A 19,968-nucleotide genomic window follows, 5' to 3' on the forward strand; every position below is an offset into this window, starting at 1 on the left:
GGAAAAGTGTAACCATTAAGGAAAAGCAGCTTCAAAGGGGGTAATTTTCAATGGCGATACAATGAAAAAGGGGGAAAGAGTTCAATCATTTACACGTTTGCCAGTTTTGTTTTTCACTTTTCACCTGCATGGGATTCTTTTCTAAAGACTAATGTCTTGGAAATCCTGGCTGCAGAAGTGGCAATGTGAGAGCTATTATTGTTGTACAGAGGCCATGGGTTCACAGTTTATGTGAAAAATGTACATGGCCTGAGTTTGGAACCACTGTCTTAATTCTATCATGGTTGGGGCCTCCATACAGCAGGGAAATGAAGTATTATACCATCAGAGTATGGAAACTACTGCTTGATATATAATGCTGACCTCAGCCTGTAACACGATCTAGTATTCATTGTTCAACATTCTAAACTGCAATGTGCTGCAAGTTTTATATGTAAAAAGGTTATTCTGAAAGTAGTTTAATGTTTCTGTTGATTTATTTCCCATGACAATAAAACCTCTGAAGGTTGGAAGCCTCCCAGCAATAATACTCACAGCCTATATAAATTTTCAGTAGTTTTATTGAAAAATGCCTCTTTTGTTTCAGAAATAAATAATATAAGGCAGTGAAATTCACAATTTGCAGTTAAAATATAAAAGCAGCAATTCTATATCCATAGTCTTGCAAACAATTTCCAACTGCTTTTTTTGATAACTACGAAACATTATATTCTGTGGGGGAGGGGAATCATACTAAATATACAACACAAACATGCAATTCCATCTCTGCAGGATTGACTGCAATTTGGCATAAATGTTAATGTCTCTAAAAGGAGATTTAAGCCATTTCTTTTTTTAAAAAAAACCTGTATCCAGTTGATACAATGATGTCAGCTACATTATTTAAGATTTGTGGTTGTTAAAGAGATGTATAAGAGCAGTATATGCCCTGCAAGATATGAGCAAGGATAGGAGAAACTGAACATGTCAAAAGCAGAGTTTTTGTTTCACTAGACTGCAGATTTGTCATGTGACTGAACTGTGAGTTAAGTAATGGATGAGGTGAAAAAGTGTAAAGCAAGCTCCATTGCTGAAGCATCCAGGCTTTAGATCGCTGGGAGCAGCTGTGTATGGTTTTCTTTCTTTTAATTTACTTAAAGATAATGCAGCCCTGTGGTAATTTTAATGCACTTGTTAAAGTTCTATGAAGCTGCTGCAAGCTCAGGTATTTTACAAGCATTGTAAGAGCGAGAATGAAATCTATGATAACGTTTTATTGCTATTCCCACATAAGCATGATAACCTCAGAAGAAGCAATGGAAACGGTGGTGGAGAAATAGGCACACCCAACCAATTCCCGATGAATCTACATATGTAAGAATAGCAACAACAAAAACCACCAACCAAAAAGAGGGAAAAGGTAAGGAAGTCAATCATTTATGGTTTTGTTTTTGCTTTTCTTGATAACGATCTTTTCCAGCGCATATGCTCGGGATATCCAGGTGAATGCATATCAGCTCCATAGTCCTCATATTCATCATCTCTTCTTTCTGATTCCACTGGTACTATGTAGGGGTCACTTTCAGGCGGATAAGGTCCACTTTCAGGTGCATATGGCTCTGGTTGAAAATAGTCGTCCGATTGAACATTATAGTTATCAAATGCCTTTGAATCTACAGATTATTTTTTAATTAAATATTTTCACTTTAGTAATTCTGGGATGTAAATCTATATGACCCTAAGTACATTTACTTGTAAACTGAGTTTTCATTAAAAAAAATCAACTTATTTCCAAGTAAATGATACTAAGCCAGTGATTACTGCAGGAATTCTATACACAAAGATTTTCCCTTCAAAAAAAAAGGAGCTGCTTGTGCAACTGCCTTTGCCCTTGAAGTGAATGAGAAAGGCTTCTTGTGCGAGATCGCCCTAACTATACACCAGAGCTCAGATACAGCCTAGCCCAATCATATTTACTCAAAAGTAAGTCTCCCTGAGTTCAAAGGAACTTCAATCCCAAGCAAGCAAGCACAAGTCTGCAACTTAGTCTCTAACATTAATTGTACACATAGTACATACAACCATTATTTTTAGTTTCTTTGGGGTTAAGGAGAAAAGGTATAAAAGAAACTTGATGAAAAATGTAATGTGAGTTTCAAAAATACAATGCTATAAAAAGAAAACTAATAGTGGGTCATATTCAACTAACTTTTATTCAGATTGGACCCATTACAATTAGTCAAGGCCATTAATTTCAGTAGGTCTACTTTGGATAAAAATTTGTTAATATGATGCCTTGAAACTTGGGGAACTTTCTAAAGAAGCATTTTAGGTTTCAGTACAGCTTAAGTCTTAACTAAGTTACATTAAAGCAATGGGAAAAGTTAATCACAACCAACTTCTTGTTGCAATGAAACCTCAACGCTGCTAACATCAATTGAATCAGACCTTGGCGCACAATTTATTAATCCTTTACATTAGTACTTAACTGAAAGCTAATTAAAGAAGTTGGCAGGTTGAGTCAAGAGAGGAAAACTCATACATGTATCATTGTTTTTGTTTCTTAAAAAGAGTTTTCTACTATGGCAGGCATCTACAAAAATTTATGACTAGTAGTGACCATATTCAGTAAATATTATTTCATGACAGTGTTCCTTATATTGGACTGAGTAATAGCTGTGCTGGAGAAATACCTAACACTGCAGGACGACCAGAAGCAAAAGTAATTGTGCTTTAAAGAAGATTATGTATACAAAAAAACCCCTATGCCCTGAATCAGATAAGATGATGATGAGAATGATGATGACAAGCACCAGAGAGAGGTTTCAACAAGTTTCAGAGTGGTTATGGCAGCACACAGTAAAAAGAAGCAGCAGCAGCAGCAGGCTTAAATGCGAAAGCATGATGGTAATGTTAACTAATTTTAGCAGACATGATCCCATACAAATCATTTACAAGCCACAATTAGTTTACTATTTACATTAAGTCATTTCTCTTTCATGAAGTTAAATGTATCATGGTCTTATATTCACTAGTTAGTAGTTTTATAAGTCTCCAATGCAACTGAGTCTTCTAGGGACTTTTTAGGTATGGGGTTGGAGAGAAAAGTAAGGATAGGAAGATGGACTTTCCCTCTCTGGCATTACCAACATCTTTGTCCTTTATCGTGTTCAAGAAGACTTGTTAGTAAGTATATAAAAAAAGAATCTCCCCATCTTATGGTGTTCAGTTAGCCATTATCTATGTGAAATATCCATACAGATTCACTTCCTAATAAGCACGTGCGCAAACATCTCAGAAACAGGATTTTCATTGTTTTCAAACTGTAAGCAGCACTGGCGACTTAGAAAATGTGTTAGCCGGAACCTGAAACAGGTCAAAGAGGATGTTAGTTTTCCAAGGTCGAACAGCTGTGCAAATATATATATATTCATTCAGCTAAATCCATCTATGGAGGGTTAAATTATATGCATATATCTATATATGTATACAAGGCTTCTCTTGGGAAGGAGAGCACTGCAATATTGTTTCCCGTTTATTTTTAATTCACGTTAATTGTTGATCTTGTGCAAGTTCTGCATGATTACTGTATAACATTTGTTTCATTCATTAGCTCAAAGTCCATGAATTTGTGTGTACATATATATATATATTCATTCATGTATACATGCACATTACGATAGTGGCAAACAACATATCAAGTTTATGAATTATAAGGTGCTACAGTGCACACAACAAACTATCAATACCGTGAGCCTGAACTCCTTTCTTGAGAGATTCCCTAGATTTATATGGCACACACAATTTTTGGACTCATCCCCTTCCCAGTTTACAGTGACTTTGCCAGCAATCCAATACACAGTTATCTGGGAGTAAGCACCAATGAGCTCAGTGGGGCTTACTTCAGAGTAGACACGTATAGGATTGCTTCATTGGTTCCCCAGTGGCCACAGCTATCCAGCATTTTTGTTCCTTTGGCAGTTCACTGTCTGAAACTTCTTCTTCTCAGAAGAAATGTGTGCCATTGAGTAATATAATCATAGATGCCATGGAATTTAACCCAACACAAAATTGTGCTATGGTGACTTTTTTCAGTTGTCTGCACTGTACCAAAGAATGGCATTTGGTCTTGAGATATTAGATTTCAGGTACTAATTTTGTATAGATAATCCCAACATTAACCAGAAAGAAAACAAAATGGCAAACAACTGTGTTCTTTTTACTTTAGATGGAGAGGTCAACCTTGTTCAGAAGAAGTAGTTTGATGGGAGGAGGAGCACAAGGAGAAGAAGAAGAAGAAGAAAATTGTCATTTAAATCCTTTAAGCAAAGATAATATTCTTCTAACACTATATTTATTAGAAATAAACTGCTTCTGAAAGGTAATATTTTTTCTCTTAACACAAAACACATATCAAACTGGGGCAGTTCAGTAAATACCAAAAAAAAGTACTTTTAATAGCACACTGAATTATTAGTTCTAGGCTGGTTCAGTTACGACTACTGAACAGTTGAGCTGGATTCAGTTCATTATACTAGGTCTCCTTCCACAAAGCAATTCAGATGGAACTGACATATCAATCAGGTACAAAATTAAGTTTAAGTTCTCAGTAACCTACCTGGATATCCTTGACCATTGTAAGCAATGCTAGCACACTGGGATGAATCACAGTATCCAGGAGGCCCGGGGGGACCTCTGATACCTGAGTTACCAGGACGGCCAGGTGGCCCAGGTGGTCCCCGTGAGCCTGTAGAACCTGGAGGGCCAACTCTGGATTCTCCTTGTGGACCTAATTTTAGAAGGAAAAGATAGATAATATATCTATATAATTCGACATGCAGCAGTCCGATAAAGTGACTGGCAAAACTGAAGTCTAGACTCAGCATATGGTTAAGAATGTTTCCATTTGGGTTCTACATATGGTGTCAATGAAGCAACCACAAGGAACCCAAGATGTAACTCATCATTAGTTGCTTCCCTAATTTTAAGGTCTTTATGCACAGAAAACTGCTGTGGCAAGATTTGAGCTTAGTGGTTTATATCCATCCTGTGTACTGTACAGGGATCTCATGGGGCCCTTCTGCATTAGACAAGCACACTAAATTTCAGTTAAAGTGTAGGGCTGCTTCAGTTCTGCTACCCTGCAGCTTTAGAATGGATGAGATCATGTGTGTGTTTTTTTTTTTTTTTTTTTGGAACAAGTTATATTCATGGTTAACAGAAATGTTGAGAGCTTTAACAAAGTGGAGCTAAAATTGGTTGCAAAATTCTTATGGATCTTGTAATGAAGAAAGGTATGTTTCAACTAGTAAATTAAAGACAGAAGCACCAAGACAGTCTGACTGCTCTTGCCAGGACATCGGTAAATGATCAAAATTGTACTGATAGAAAAAGTAACTGCATTCTATCCTAAATTGTAACTATACTATAGAGTAATTTACAACTGAAAGAGAGCGCAACAATTGCAAATAAAACCTAATGGTGAGTCAAAAGGCTAACATAACATTTTGTTTCCCCTGAAATAGGAGGGGGGAAATGTAAAATGTTTGGCTGGATACAAGCTAAAAAGACTTGGTGCTCATTTTGGTCAAATTTTAGTTGCATAAATAATAAAGCCTGTCAATATTATCTTTTACAGTTTTTTGCTGCCATGTGATGCAGAAAACTCACCTGGTGACCCAGGCAAACCTCGTGGCCCTTGTGATCCAATCCCTCTTTCACCTTTCTCTCCAGGTAGCCCTAAAGCACACATAAAAAGAAAAGGGAAACACTCCATGTAATTGTGAAAGTGATACTGAAGAAATAATTGTCTGTGCTTGTGAAGCATATAATTAACAGCACATTTTTAAATATTGCTCTTCTTCATCCATTGAACCACTTAGCATATGCAGGCCATTTTCAGACTAAAATATTCTGTTTGGTTTAAAGGCTGTCCTGTGGATGTTATTAGACTGAAGCATTAGCAAAGGATTCCTCTGCTTGACAGCAGCTGACTAGGATGACGAAACATACACACACATTTTATATATATATAGTACAACTCACCTCTTTCTCCAGCTGGCCCTTGCATGCCAGGTGAGCCTGGGAAGCCTGGCCTGCCCCCAGCCCCAGGTTCTCCTGGTGGCCCAGCAGGTCCAGGGGGCCCTGGTGGTCCTGATGGTCCTGGCTGGTTACGGTTTGAATAGTAATCATTTGGTATTTGATTCAGCCTCTGGTTAAACTGGGCCATATTGGCTTTGGAGAAATAAAACAAGATAATATAAGAATGCACAATACCATATTCTGTAAAGTGAAAAACAAAACAGAATACTGCTCCCTGGTGCCACAAAACCCCTTCCTGACTACTATTAGTTAATTTGGTACACAACTTTAGGCTAAGATTAACAAACAGTATAAACTCGTAAACAAATCCAACTAAATTCTACTCTTAGTAGACTGAAATTAATGAGCCTGACTAAGTCATGCCCATTAGCCTCAGTGGGTCTACTCTGAGTAGGATTAGCATTTAATACCACCCATAGGGTGTTGAACATATTTCAAAGCATTGTTTACCATTCATCATTTGTTCACAGACTTGTCTTGCAACAGCTCGCATCATATTCTGGGAAGCAATGTCTCCCTTAATAAAATAAACAGAACATGTATTAGACATGATGTGCTCTTTTGTAGGAGGCATAAGAAAATGCAAACAAATTCATTTTAAGGGTGCACTTACTCTGTCACCTTTATCGCCTTTTATTCCAGCTGGCCCCTGTAACAAATTAAACTCCATCAGAGTGCATCACAGAAAGAGGGAGGATTAACAGGATTGACTGCAAAAGTGTTTGCCAGGAACTCCAGGGCCAGAACGTGGAAGGTCAACCCATGAAAGTCAACTGTCTGCCTTATACTGAATCAGACCACTGGTCCATCTAACTCAGCGTCATCTAAGCAGACTGGCAGTAAATCTACAGGGTTTCAGGCAAGAGTCTTTCTTAGTCTTTCCTGTAGATGCCAGAACCTGGGCACTTCTACATGCACCACATTTTGTGTCCCAATAAGCTACAACTCCCTATCTCTAAGTTGCTATGGTGATTATTTTCATTCACTAGAATACATAGCCTTCATTTGGCCACCCCACCAACACTTTGGGTGCTTATCTATCCTTTTTAGATAGCAGTGCTAAGGAAGGAATCAGGCAGTATTAATGTTTCAGTGACTATGAACATCAGTCTGCAAAAAAAAAGGTCTCATTGGGACCATCAATAATAGCTTTCCAAGGATATTATAATATAAACCCATGAACAAGAACAACATAACCTATATTAATATTTTTATTGTATTCCTTACTGAAACATCTCCCAGCATGGCTTCTTAAGAAAAAAAAAAACATTATTTGATAATAAGTTGCCCTTATAATTTTTTTCATTAATTAGAATATGTAGCCGTGGGGGGTGGGGGTGGGGAGTCAAAAATAATTAAAAATTATATTATCTCCTGGTTAATTTCAATAAACATACTCAGTGCATTTAAGCTGTATATTTGGAGATATTAAAAAGTGCATGACAATTGTCACACAAATATATTTATTACCTATTTGAAACCAGTTAACGTTGTTTCATCTGTCAATAACATGGACTTCCCTTTTCAAATCATCCAAAAAGGAGGCTGTGTGGTCTGAACCCTTGGACTGTTATCAGAAAAATATTAACCCACTCTAGTAAATCTTAGTCATTTGAACAAGTTCTGCTAATCTTTCCAGAGGCACTTAATAATAGAGATGTTTCGCCCTATACCTTTAGTGCACCACCCACAGTAATGTCCTCCACTTTTGTTATACAATACTAAGCTGATTTGATGATGACAATAGATCAGCATCAATAATACCAGAACCTCAACTGCTGAATTTCCTTTAAATTCCCTTCCTTCTCCTTTCTGTGGGGACTCCAATTTTTGAAATAAATGATCAGAAATGTGTGGAAATTCTGGGCATTCAAATGAACAAATGAAAGAGAAATTGCTATTAAACCAAACACATTTTCACTGGTAAGCTCCTAGAGGTGAATCATTAGTTATTATGTAATCATGCTTAATATTCTGTTGTCACCAAAAGTAATCACCAAATCTGGTCACAAGTGGGTTCTTTAAAAATTTCTCACTGCATTCTCAAAATCCTTCAGTGACACACCAATAAATTACTCTGGAGGACTAGAGCATAACTGAATATGGCAACATTTCAACAATCTTGCACTGAGATAATGAACATTTAATTTGTGAAAGTGAGAAGTTTACACCAGGGATGATTTCAGATGTGCAGAACTTAGGGTCACGGTGACCCTGGGTGCTGCTGCCAAACATGCAAACGTCTGGTTGTTTACATATGGCTCAGATTATTTGTTACCCTCCAGGCTGCTTTCAGTGGAGCAACATCAACCACTCTTTTTGCAAATAAAGGGACCTTTAAACTCTTTATCTGAGTTGTCAAAGAAAGTGTAGGAAAGAAAAGGACTCTTCTAACTGAAGCTCAACATCAAAAAAACTAAGATCATGGCCACTGGTCCCATCAACTCCTGGCAAATAGAAGGTGAAGAAATGGAGGCAGTGAGAGATTTTACTTTCTTGGGCTCCATGATCTCTGCAGATGGTGACAGCAGTCACAAAATTAAAAGACGCCTGCTTCTTAGGAGGAAAGCAATGACAAACCTAGACAGCATCTTAAAAAGCAGAGACATCACTTTGCCGACAAAGGTCCGTATAGTTAAAGCTATGGTTTTCCCAGTAGTAGTTTATGGAAGTGAGAGCTGGACCATTAAGAAGGCTGATCGCCGAAGAATTGATGCTTTTGAATTATGGTGCTAGAGGAGACTGTTGAGAGTCCCATGGACTGCAAAAAGATCAAACATATCCATCCTTAAAGAAATCAGCCCTGAGTGCTCACTAGAAGGACAGATCCTGAAGTTGAGGCTCCAATACTTTGGCCACCTCATGAGAAGAGAAGACTCCCTGGAAAAGACCCTGATGTTGGGAAAGATGGAGGGCACAAGGAGAAGGGGACAACAGAGGATGAGATGGTTGGACAGTGTTCTCGAAGCGACTGGCATGAGTTTGGCCAAACTGCGGGAGGCAGTGGAGGATAGGGTGCCTGGAGTGCTCTGGTCCATGGAGTCACGAAGAGTCCAACACGACTGAACGACTGAACAACAACAACAACAACAACTCACTAAACCATCTACATCTCTTTTGGAGAGCAACATTGCTAGCAGCTGTACAGAGCTGCCACATGACCAGATCAGGCAAGTAATTTATGTCTTGTCTCGTCATTTTGACCAGCCTTACACAGAATATGATGTATCAACTGTCTTAGCCTGAGGCAGCATTTACTTTCCAGAAGTAAAGTCAACCACATGTGAGAAATGGATCCAAAGGCAGTTATAACATGGGAGTCCCTGGGAAGGCTGTTTAACTAATGTTTGTGTCTATGAAGTGTAGTTACATTATTTGTCCTTGTTCATTCTAAATACTTAAGAGGCACCATTGTTTGTTTAGATACTTCCTTCTTATTGAATTAGTCTATTGTGTTATAACTATCTTTGTCTAAAGAACAGGCTTTTCTTTTTGTAGGGTAATTAAAAAGCAAAAGCCCAAAGCGAGTAGGATATTGCTGCTGCTTCCACTATGTATGTATGTATGTATGTATGTATGTATGTCTTCTAAACATGCATACAAATCATTTTTCTCCTATCACCCACTTAGAAGTTTTTCTTCTCACCAACTTAGAATTCTCAAGAGATACTTAAAAATGCACTGATAGGCCAATGAACTCAGGAAAGCTCTCTGTTTTCACTATGGCCCAGAATTATCTAATCTTTTTTGCTGACATACTCATGTTGAAATGATTGCATAGTATCTGTGACCATGATATTATTCTCCCATGCTTGGCTTAAAAGTGCGTAATTTGGATCTTGTGATTCTTAGATGGTTACATTATCACAAGAAATATGTAAAGCTGTATGAGGAAATGCTGCTTTGGAACACAGCCATGCAGCTACAGGAAAAGTCTGAATGACCTTTAAAACTCTGCAGGCTACATTTGGCCCACCGCTTGCACATATGGGCTTAAGTTGCCACTTTGGCATTTCTTGATAGCATACATATAGGTGCTGAAAGCCCATCTGCCACATGAGTCTGACAAAACATCTGCACAGACTTTTTGCCAGATTCCTGCTGGGATCTCTTCTGAAAAGCTGAGGGACAGTATGTGGGAAAGTGGGACAACCAAAGCAAAACACTGCATTCTGAAAACATTATCTTTGGATAAAGGGAAACACATATATTTTAATAAATAAAAAAAATATTTATTTATTATTTCTACCCCGCCCATTTGGCTGGGTTTCCCCAGCCACTCTGGGCGGCTTCCAACAAAATATTAAAATACAGTAGTCCGTCGAACATTAAAAGCTTCCCTAAACAGGGCTACCTTCAGATGTCTTCTAAAAGTCTGGTGGTTGTTGTTCTCTTTGACATCTGGTGGGAGAGTGTTCCACAGGGTGGGTGCCACTAACGAGAAGGCCCTCTGCCTGGTTCCCTGTAACTTGGCTTCTTGCAGTGAGGGAACCGCAAGAAGGCCCTTGGCACGCTGGATTAATTCATTTTAATTAGAAGTTACAGGGAACCAGGCAGAGAGCCTTCTCGGCAGTGGCACCCTCTCTGTGGAACACCCTCCCATCATATGTCAAGGAGATAAAGAACTACACAACTTTCAGAAGACAGCCCTGTATCAGGAAGTTTAAATGTTTTATGTTTTATTATGTTTTCATATTTTGCTGGAAGCCACCCAGAGTGGCTGGGGAAACCCAGCCAGATGGGCAGGGTATAAATTCTTTCTAGCTGAGTCACTGCTGCATGTCAGTGGCAAGATTGGTGCGGTGCAAATGTGCTGGTGGAGCCAGTGCAGCACTCCTGCTGACTCACTTGCACTGTACTGACCTTGTTGCCACCTCAGTGACTTAGCTGGAGGGAGTTCAGACATGCAGTGCAGCTTCAACATACCATCCATTACTGATACCCAGAAATTTGAAGCAGTGATAATACTTCTCAAGATATACAGAGGTTTACCTGTAGTTATATCTGAAGTCACAGACAATTAAGCAGGCCAAGCCCTGTTGTTGTTGTTGTTGATGATGACGCTGGCCAGTTGGTAACCCAACCTGTTCCCTTACTAAGACAGCATTCATGTCCAGATAGAGGTGCAGTTGGGCCATGTATCTGACGGAAAGTACTCTGCACCACCAAGGCCACTTGAGCCTCAAGTGACAGCAATGGATCCAGAAGTACTTCCAAGCTATGTACCCACTCCTTCAGAGGAAGTACAACCCTTCATTGCCTCAAGGGTACTGATACAAGCTAAGATAATGAGAGAGAACCTTCCCATGCTGACCAGTGTAGTAGATGGAAACATTGCAATCTTTGGTACCAAATGCATAACTTTCTAATAGCAGCCTTGACAAAATCAGACAGATTGGCTCTGGCCATGCTGCTGGGACAATCTCTTGATCCCTCATCTGGTATCAGATTCTAGACAGAACCCACAACACAACACCGAGGCTCCACTGTAAACATTCAAACTTTTTCAAACCAACAAGCTCCCAGAATGCTACATATAAAAATTTCCACCTTAGGGAAGCACATCATACTTGACTGTGCTTAAAAAAGAATAATTCCAGTAATTCTGCTGATTTAGCTCTGAGATGTTTACATAGTGCAGAAATATAAGCCTTGGCATGTGTAGCTTCTGCTCTCTTTTTAGTGGAAAGCTCTGACCACAATTTCCAGACCTGACTTAAATTGCAAAAAAAGATGTGCTGTAAGGAGTGAAGTTGCTGAAAATTAGATTTAACATCTTAACTTTCAGATATTAGCTAGTTGTGCTGATAAGAATTTTCTCAGGCTCACATCACACCATGGTTATCTCAACCTTTGATGGTATCTTTAACAACAGATGCACTAAATGCCAATCTCTGATTATCTTACCGGAGAGCCACGATCTCCTGGTTTTCCTGGTTTTCCTGTTGGGCCAGCAACTCCGGGAACTCCTGGGGCACCCTGAAAAAATGTACATTGAAAAGGTATACTAAGGAGGACATAATAATAGTCTGTTAAATCCAACAAACATGATACTCACCAAATGCAGGGAATGCATGTGAAAACTTTTCCTGCTACTATTTGTTTTCATTTCCTCACTATCTGACACATCTTGTAACATAAACAGTGAGTCTCTGTTTTATTTCTTTAATGCTCTATGAACAAGTCAAGCTTGCATCTGGCAATAAAATTCTTTTTTTCTGGTCATCTCAACCCCCGTCCCACCACTGCCACCTGCCCAATCAGTACTGGTGAGGAAATGCTGAACTGGCTCTAGGTCCCAACAGATGTGGAAAGGTGAGACCAGGCTTCCTTAACCTCGGCCCTCCAGATATTTTTTGGCCTACAGCTCCCATGATCCCTAGCTAGCAGGACCAGTGGTCAGGGATGATGGGAATTGTAGTCTCAAAACATCTGGAGGGCCGAGGTTGAGGAAGCCTGGGTGAGACACTCAGTTGCTATAAAAAAGGAAGGAAATATCCAGGTATACAAAAAAAAAAAAGTTAATTAAGCCCAGTGTGTTTTGAACTAAGTTCAAAACCAATTTCAGTCTTGCTCTCTGAAATGTTTTGCAACAGTGTGAATTGGTTGATCCACGGTTTATCTGAGGAGTCTTACATGCTTTGAGCTCAATATATAATGTATATGTATATGTATGTACTGGATATGTCTATGTCTATATTTTGCACCTGGAATTTGGCATCCTTGGACATCTCTCTCTGCCCACTACCATCTTCTCTGTCAGTGCAGAGGGAGTCTCACAGTATCTCATCAGTACTCAGTTACCCTCCCAGGGAGCAAAGGATTGGTCTCTCACTTAATTAACAATTAGTATGGAAGTAATTAAATAGCATCTTAAAAGAAAATAATTTTTAATGCTTAGCCTATTGATTTTTCATGAAAAAGCATTTTCCTAGCAACCAGCAAACTTTCTTTTAACAGATTTTCCAAGCAGCAGCAAAACACTCACATCTTTCTAATCACATCAAAGGAACAAATTCCATAAGAGAAATTTTCAAGCCTCATAAAACATTATGAAGCTTCTAGTATTCCCAAAGCTTAACTGTACTCAAAACGATTTCCTTTTGACTATTTTCCAGCATAATGAACATGTGCAGACCACATTAGACGCAGCCAGATTTTTTTTCTTAATAAAACCTCCTGCATAATCTGTAGTCATCAAATCTTCTAACTGGATAACAAACAATACAGGATTGATAGGAATGGGACTTAGAATGCAAGAGGGGAGTCAAAAGGGCGCACATTTTGCCAGAGTGACATTACAGCAAAATTTTGGCACTGAATAATATGCAAAATTATATCAAACCAATTAGACCTGCAACAAAATGAAGTGTGCCAGCCAGCCAGCTATGACCTTTTCTAGGATACTCCTTTATATTATCCCTCCCCTGGTTTTTCTGTCCTCCCTCCCCTTCAAGAATCAGTCGGCATTCCATAGCCACTGAGCATGCTCAGTCATCATTGCGCTGGGGGCAGAGTTTCCCCTAACTAGGTTTTATTTCCTGAGTTTTTTGTATATGTACGAGCCCTACAGTTCATCCAAGCCTGTTGATACCACACACACACCTTCCTTGTGTTTATGTATGTGCATGCATGGTTGGTGCTGCTTTTGGCTACATAAGAGTCTACATTTAGATGATGCCTATATAATAGTATGTTGTGAGTGCTGTGAGCAGTGATTCCTCTGTTGCTCCATCTGATGATGATCTGCCCAGAAGGCAAGGCAGGCAGAGTGGAAGGGTTGGGTCAAGGCAATGGCATGGGAAAGACAGAAATGCCCAATCAGCTGCATGATAAAAGTTGTGGGGGGGAAGGAGGTGGTGTCAGAGGAGGATAATTGGAGCAGACCAGGGTAAAAAGGGGATGGGGGTCAAGACAAGGATATGAGGGATATAGGATATGGGTACAAGGGGAAAAGTAAAGGTAGCAGAGAAACAGAGAAAGCAAAGGCAGCAGAGAAATAAAACAAGGAAAAGGCAGCACAGAAGTGGGTAGCTGAAAAGCATTGCCTCAAATGAGCATCACCCAAAAGGGAAGGAAGACATGGTGAAGAGTTCTGGGTGGGGGAAACCATCTCGGTGGCAAGCTAAAAAGTGGTGTGGGGGGCGGTCCTTATACTACAGATCCATAAGCATTACTGTCCAGGTAAACTACTGTACCAAACCCACAGAGAGGCATGTTGACAAGAGTCCTGAACTTAGAATGAGTACAGGGCTCACCAAATGGTCTGAAGATCCTTGGAACCTTTAGGGTTTGGGGCAAAAGAGGTTACATAGTTGTATGATTTAACCTGCTTAGGTAGTTATTTGCTGGCACAAACAATGAGGAGGTAGAGGGAGAACCATAACAGCAAACTGACTTTTACAAAGCTAACCCCTCCCCAATGTCAAAGCCTGTAACTAAAGCCCCCCAGTTAGTCCACAAACAGTCAAGCTAACACTTACTAATGGTCCAGGGGGTCCTCTTGGTCCAGTTGGGCCATCTTTTCCAGTGAAACCCTAGTTGAAAAGTGAAAGTTTATATATTATTGTTAAGCTAATTCCATGATGACTGGTTTAGGCTAATGTCCATTAACGATTAATATATATGTTTAAAAGATATTGCCAGTCTAGGTGTGATTTAATTCTGTGCTTCAATTACACTAACATCAACTAGTTATCACGTGAATATATCAAGGCTTTTCTCTGATTAAGAATTCATGCTGAATACTAAAGCTCAATTACTTGTGAGTAACATCATTTTATTATGTGTTACACCTGACTCTGTTGTCCCTCTTTCTCCTGTTGTTTGCTTTCTCAAACTCAGCCTTTTTTGTTAGTTGGCAGGATTCACCTAACCAGCCTTCTCAATGGAAGCTCTCCAAGAATGTCTGCTTGCACAATGGAGCTTCACCCCACCCCCCAAAATGGCTAAGAATCATGAGCACTCATCCAAAATGTCAAACAAGAAAGAGAAATATTAACTCAGGGGTTGGCAACCTAAGGCCCATGGGCCAGATACAGCCCAATCGCCTTCTCAATCTGGCCCACGGATGGTCCGGGAATCAGCGTGTTTTTACATGAGTAGAATGTGTCCTTTTATTTAAAATGCATCTCTGGGTTATTTGTGGGGCATAGAAATTTGTTCACCCCCCCCCTTCAAAATATAGTCCAGCCCATCACATAGTCTGAGGGACAGCGGACCAGCCCATGGCTGAAAAAGGTTGCTGACCCCTGTATTAACTAGTCAAGAGTAGTGGTCATAGCTGTCATTTTAATTTCAAAGAGAAAGCACTATGCAATTTAGATAAACTACTCTCTTGATACTGTCCAGTTATTTCTAATTCTAAAACTTTACTGTTATTCTCTCAATCTAAACTTAGCCAGAGTCTTTACTCTGATGGTCTGCACAGTTTAACTTTTCACATACAATCAAAACCAACCTTAAGCATTTGGGTGATGGTGATTATTTTTTCCTCTTAACTGCTGCCTCCCACCCATCCATTAGGGATTCTTTTTGTAGGTTTGGCAAGCTCTCTCGATTCATTCACCCTAACCCTGTGAAGTCCTGCTGAGGAAGTTCTACCTTGTGCTATTCCTAAAGTCAAGCCAGGTGGCTTCTCCTTACACAATATTCTCTGATGAAAATAATTACCAAGTAGGAAAAATATGTGTCTATTGTTTATACACTGTCAAAGGGAGCAGTGTCATCCATATATTTATTTTGCCATGAGTACATAAAGAAGAAACACAATGTAAGTTAAAACACAGTTCATATACAAGCATTGAAATGGTGCCCCTCACTGGCTCACCTACTTTACTCAAAACTAGTAAACTTCCATGTAGGAAATTGTTGTGTAACTAGGAATCTTTGTCCATCAATGGCACAGCCCTAGACCTACTGTGATCATCAACAAATACAAAACAAAAATGCTTACCCTATCACCTGGAGGTCCCATTGGGCCAGGGGGCCCAGGTAAGCCTGGAGATCCCTACAGAAGAAGAAAAATATTAATCAGAGATAATTATTGAGTTATGCAATACAGGATACACATTTGAGAGTACCAACAAGCATAGACACAGAGGTGATCTGGTTGACACAGCTGACTTGGATTTCAAAAAGCTTGTGACAAGGTACATCACCAAAGACTCCTGAGTAAGCCTAGCAGCCATAAAGTAAAAGGAGAGGTCCTATTCTGGAGCAGGAATAGGTTAAGTAGAAAAAAGCAGAGAGTAGGAATTAAGGAACATCTACATCCAAATGAAGAGAGATAGAAAATGGATAGTGAGGTCTCTGAGCCTGAGAGTCTTTTTTCTTGTGTTGTCCAGTTTTCCTGGGACTTTGATGCCTTCTTTGTTTCCTTAAAACCTAGTCCCATTTCTCAGTACCAATTCACAACTGATACATGATGTTGATTTGCACCTATGTGGTCTTGTTTTATTATTTTGAACTTCAGTAGCATTTTGTCTCATCTGTTGAAGAGCAAGTGAAACTAAACAGAAACTTATGCATAGCAGGCTACAAGTGAGAACTTAATTTATGTTAGCACTTATGGGAAGTGTACAGCTTAAGTAGCATGACCATATTATTTTTTTAAAAAAGCAAACTTACTGAGCGACCAGGTAGTCCTGGCTCTCCAGCATCACCTTTCATCCCTTGACGACCCTAGGAGGAGGAAATACTGCAAGTTTTAGAAGGTGCCATTCATCATGCAAACTGAGCTGGGAAGACTTGGAGTGATTCCCCCTTGAATCCCAGCCCTACAGTGTACAGCCACCAGACATTCACCAGACTGGTGGGCTTCTGGGGAAGACTGGACTGCTTCTTACAGCCCCTTTGTCATTCTTTCCTTTCCTACACAGCCTGCAACACATGATTTAGTTTCTCAGAATACAGTGACATTTGATTGCGTAAGACCAACATGACTACCTACCTGTATCAGAAAATAGTTCAGAGAATGCCAGATAATTGCCTGACCTTTTGAAAGCATAAGAATTTATCTGAAAATGCAGAAAGGCATAGCAATGTTCCTTCTAAATCACCACAATAACATGGCTATTATTTTTTGTGTAATCTGCCAGTATTGCAATGCTTGTAAATATGATGTCATGTGTTAAAGCACTTATTTCCAGTATTTTCTACTATATGTGACGAAGAATGTCAAAACGCAATAGTTAAAGAGTATCCGAGAGCACTAAATATGGTACGCAGGCTATCTTGCTCTCTCCAAAAACTAGAATGCCTGTTTACTCACTGGTTCTCCTGTAATGGAAAGTCCATTTGGCCCCTGTGGTCCTGGTGGTCCTTGAGGGCCTCTAGGTCCTACATCTCCGTGAGCACCAGGTGGCCCCTTAAAGTAGAAAAAGAGAGAAACCCATTTCCAAGCCAGTCTTTTATTCTTCCAAAGTGGTTATCTTAAATGACATACATAAAAGATGGATTCACATAATATGTTTTCACAAGGTGACAGCATTTATAAAGGGCCTGTCTAGAAATCTGAGGGTTCCACTGTGTTTCGGCCCTCTGCCAAAACTCTTTTTTTTGTGCATTCAGAAACACTGGTAGCTATCAGCTGAGGTAAAACTTTGCCTTGCTGGTGAGCTTGTCACATTGTAGCAGCTTTATCAAAATATTATGCAGTTTAAAGGTGTGAAAGATGATAAGCCAAGAGTGTTGGCATTATTGCTTGGTGGCATGATTATTTGATACAAATATTGGTGCCTCCATTGTGATGTTGACAAATATTGCCTTAAGTTCCTCCACAAAATATATATGATGAACCAACTCCACATAACTTCCTGCAACAGGGAAGAACAATGCAGCAGAACTGACATCCTTTCTCTTATATCTTCCTTACATGTGTACTAATGATAGAAACTGAAGGCAATTGAAGGGAAGCAAAGTGAGATACAGATATTATAATTTCACATAAATGAGGTTGATTTCAGAAGGAAAACTGTCACAGAGTGAATTCCCAATATGATTACTACTCCCTGGTGATTGTGTCTATATTGTATAGATATTTGCAAACATGTTTCTTGCATTCACAGTATACTAAAAATGTAGCATATGATGTGGTCCTAATATATAGAACTAAATACAGATACTTAAACTTGCACCTTAAAAAAATTACGTGGTTAAAAGTCTTTTTTTAAAAACCCAAGGGAGGATACAAAACAGTTACAAAACAATCCTGTGTACGTCTGCTCAGGAGTAAGCCCCACCTAGTTCAATAAGACTTACATCCACATAAGTGTGTATTTTAGGCAGATACTCACAGAGGGCCCAGTTAAGCCTCTTTCGCCTCTTGGTCCCTTAGCACCTGGTCCTCCCTAAAATAAAAACATGCAAATAATGAATATAGATAGATGGATGGATGGATAGATAGATGGACAGACATGGAAGTCCAAAATCATATATGCATGCAAATATGACTTCTCACAAGTAGCTGAATGGGGAAGCAGAAGGTTCAGCATGGGCTCATTTAATGCACAAACTGCACACTGCACACTACAAGTCTATGATAAAAATACTAAAAACAACAAAGAAAGCTATGAAGTCTAGTTGTGTGCATAGATGTGGTTTTTTCACCAGACTTGGCAGTGATATTGTTGCCCAATGTACACACAGTGATTGTTGCCAGTGCATCAATACTTCTGTGAAGGTTTCAATAACACTTTAAGCAGTACCTAGAAAAGCCAATTTTAGTTCCCATTAGTACAACCAGCATTGCTGACATAGTCATGTGTACAGTTATTGTTGTAGGCATGTGTTGGGTAGTAACATCATCATGGTGACAAGAAGCACACCCCCATTGCACAAAAACAAAAGAAAATCCACATGCACACACTGCCTGGCTGTTTTTAAACATTTGCTAATAATTTTTAATACAGTAAAGAAATTGTGAATATATATCTCTTCATGCTGTGTGTCTATTATCATATAATTCTCTACAAATATAGTGTGGAAGTGTACCTGCTCCCACACAGTAATGTATCACTATTTCAAGAGAAAGATCTTACTTTTAAAAATACACTTTTAATTTGAATGGTGTACACTTCGCCTTCTGCAGCACATTCAACAAAAAAATTCTCTTTGTCCTTCCTTAAATTACCTCTTAGGAGTGAAATTAATCTGATCAGAAGTGTGATGATACAATCTCATCAGTTTCACCACTTGCTTGGTAGTAGTAGAAGTCACTGCAGTTAGGAAATAGCTTCCCCCCCCCCCTGCAACACTTCTTCTACCCACCTCCCCCAATACTTCTGTATAATTATCAACCACCAGGTCTCCTCATTTGGCTCACCAGCCCATTTTGGCCATATGCAGTGCTTTAGACTTGCCGCCAATCCAAATGCCGGGCTTCTGAAGTGCCGATGGTCAGGAGGACTTCAAAGTGACATACAGGGCTGTTTGCAAGGGACCCATTTCCTTACTCCTGTGCTAGAGCATCAACAGCCAAAAGCTGTTGCTACACTAATTCTGGTGCTGTAGCTAATTTGGCTCCCTGTGCTAGCATGAACAGAGAGGTTGTTGCCATCATCATTGACCTCTGCTTCCTGAAGTCATTGGAGTTCTATGGATTCCAGTTTGTTAATCTGAGGTACTCTACAGAGTTACATGTCTGGTAATCACAATACAATAATTTTGCTTACAGCCGGTCCTGGAGGTCCTGGAGGTCCCACGCTGTCTTGTGTGCATGTGCAAGCATTTGGTAATGATGGGCATTTTGCTTCATCCCTCTGAAAATTAAAGGACAAACACCTGTTATTTCCCTTGAATTTTTTTTAAAGGGTGATCACCAACAGAATGGTTTCAAATATGTATTTTAATTGCCTGTAGCATGTTTAAATTATATTTTTAAGGGCA

At 39.4% G+C, this 19,968-nt stretch overlaps 1 protein-coding gene across 1 annotated transcript in view; it reads right to left on the minus strand.

Annotated features, from left to right (window-relative positions):
• Positions 1-542: 542 nt before the first annotated feature.
• Positions 543-19,968, minus strand: part of COL12A1 (collagen type XII alpha 1 chain) — a 105,145-nt gene continuing 85,719 nt past the window's right edge. The window contains 13 exon segments of the mRNA XM_033143254.1: positions 543-1,598; positions 4,598-4,768; positions 5,650-5,718; positions 6,025-6,213; positions 6,532-6,598; positions 6,695-6,730; positions 11,989-12,060; positions 14,565-14,618; positions 16,037-16,090; positions 16,711-16,764; positions 17,354-17,449; positions 18,378-18,431; positions 19,755-19,841. Of these exon segments, the coding sequence (XP_032999145.1) occupies positions 1,417-1,598; positions 4,598-4,768; positions 5,650-5,718; positions 6,025-6,213; positions 6,532-6,598; positions 6,695-6,730; positions 11,989-12,060; positions 14,565-14,618; positions 16,037-16,090; positions 16,711-16,764; positions 17,354-17,449; positions 18,378-18,431; positions 19,755-19,841 (1,185 nt within the window). The 3' untranslated portion in view covers positions 543-1,416.

Source organism: Lacerta agilis, chromosome 3 (genome assembly GCF_009819535.1).
Source record: "Lacerta agilis isolate rLacAgi1 chromosome 3, rLacAgi1.pri, whole genome shotgun sequence".
Lineage (NCBI taxonomy): Eukaryota > Metazoa > Chordata > Lepidosauria > Squamata > Lacertidae > Lacerta > Lacerta agilis.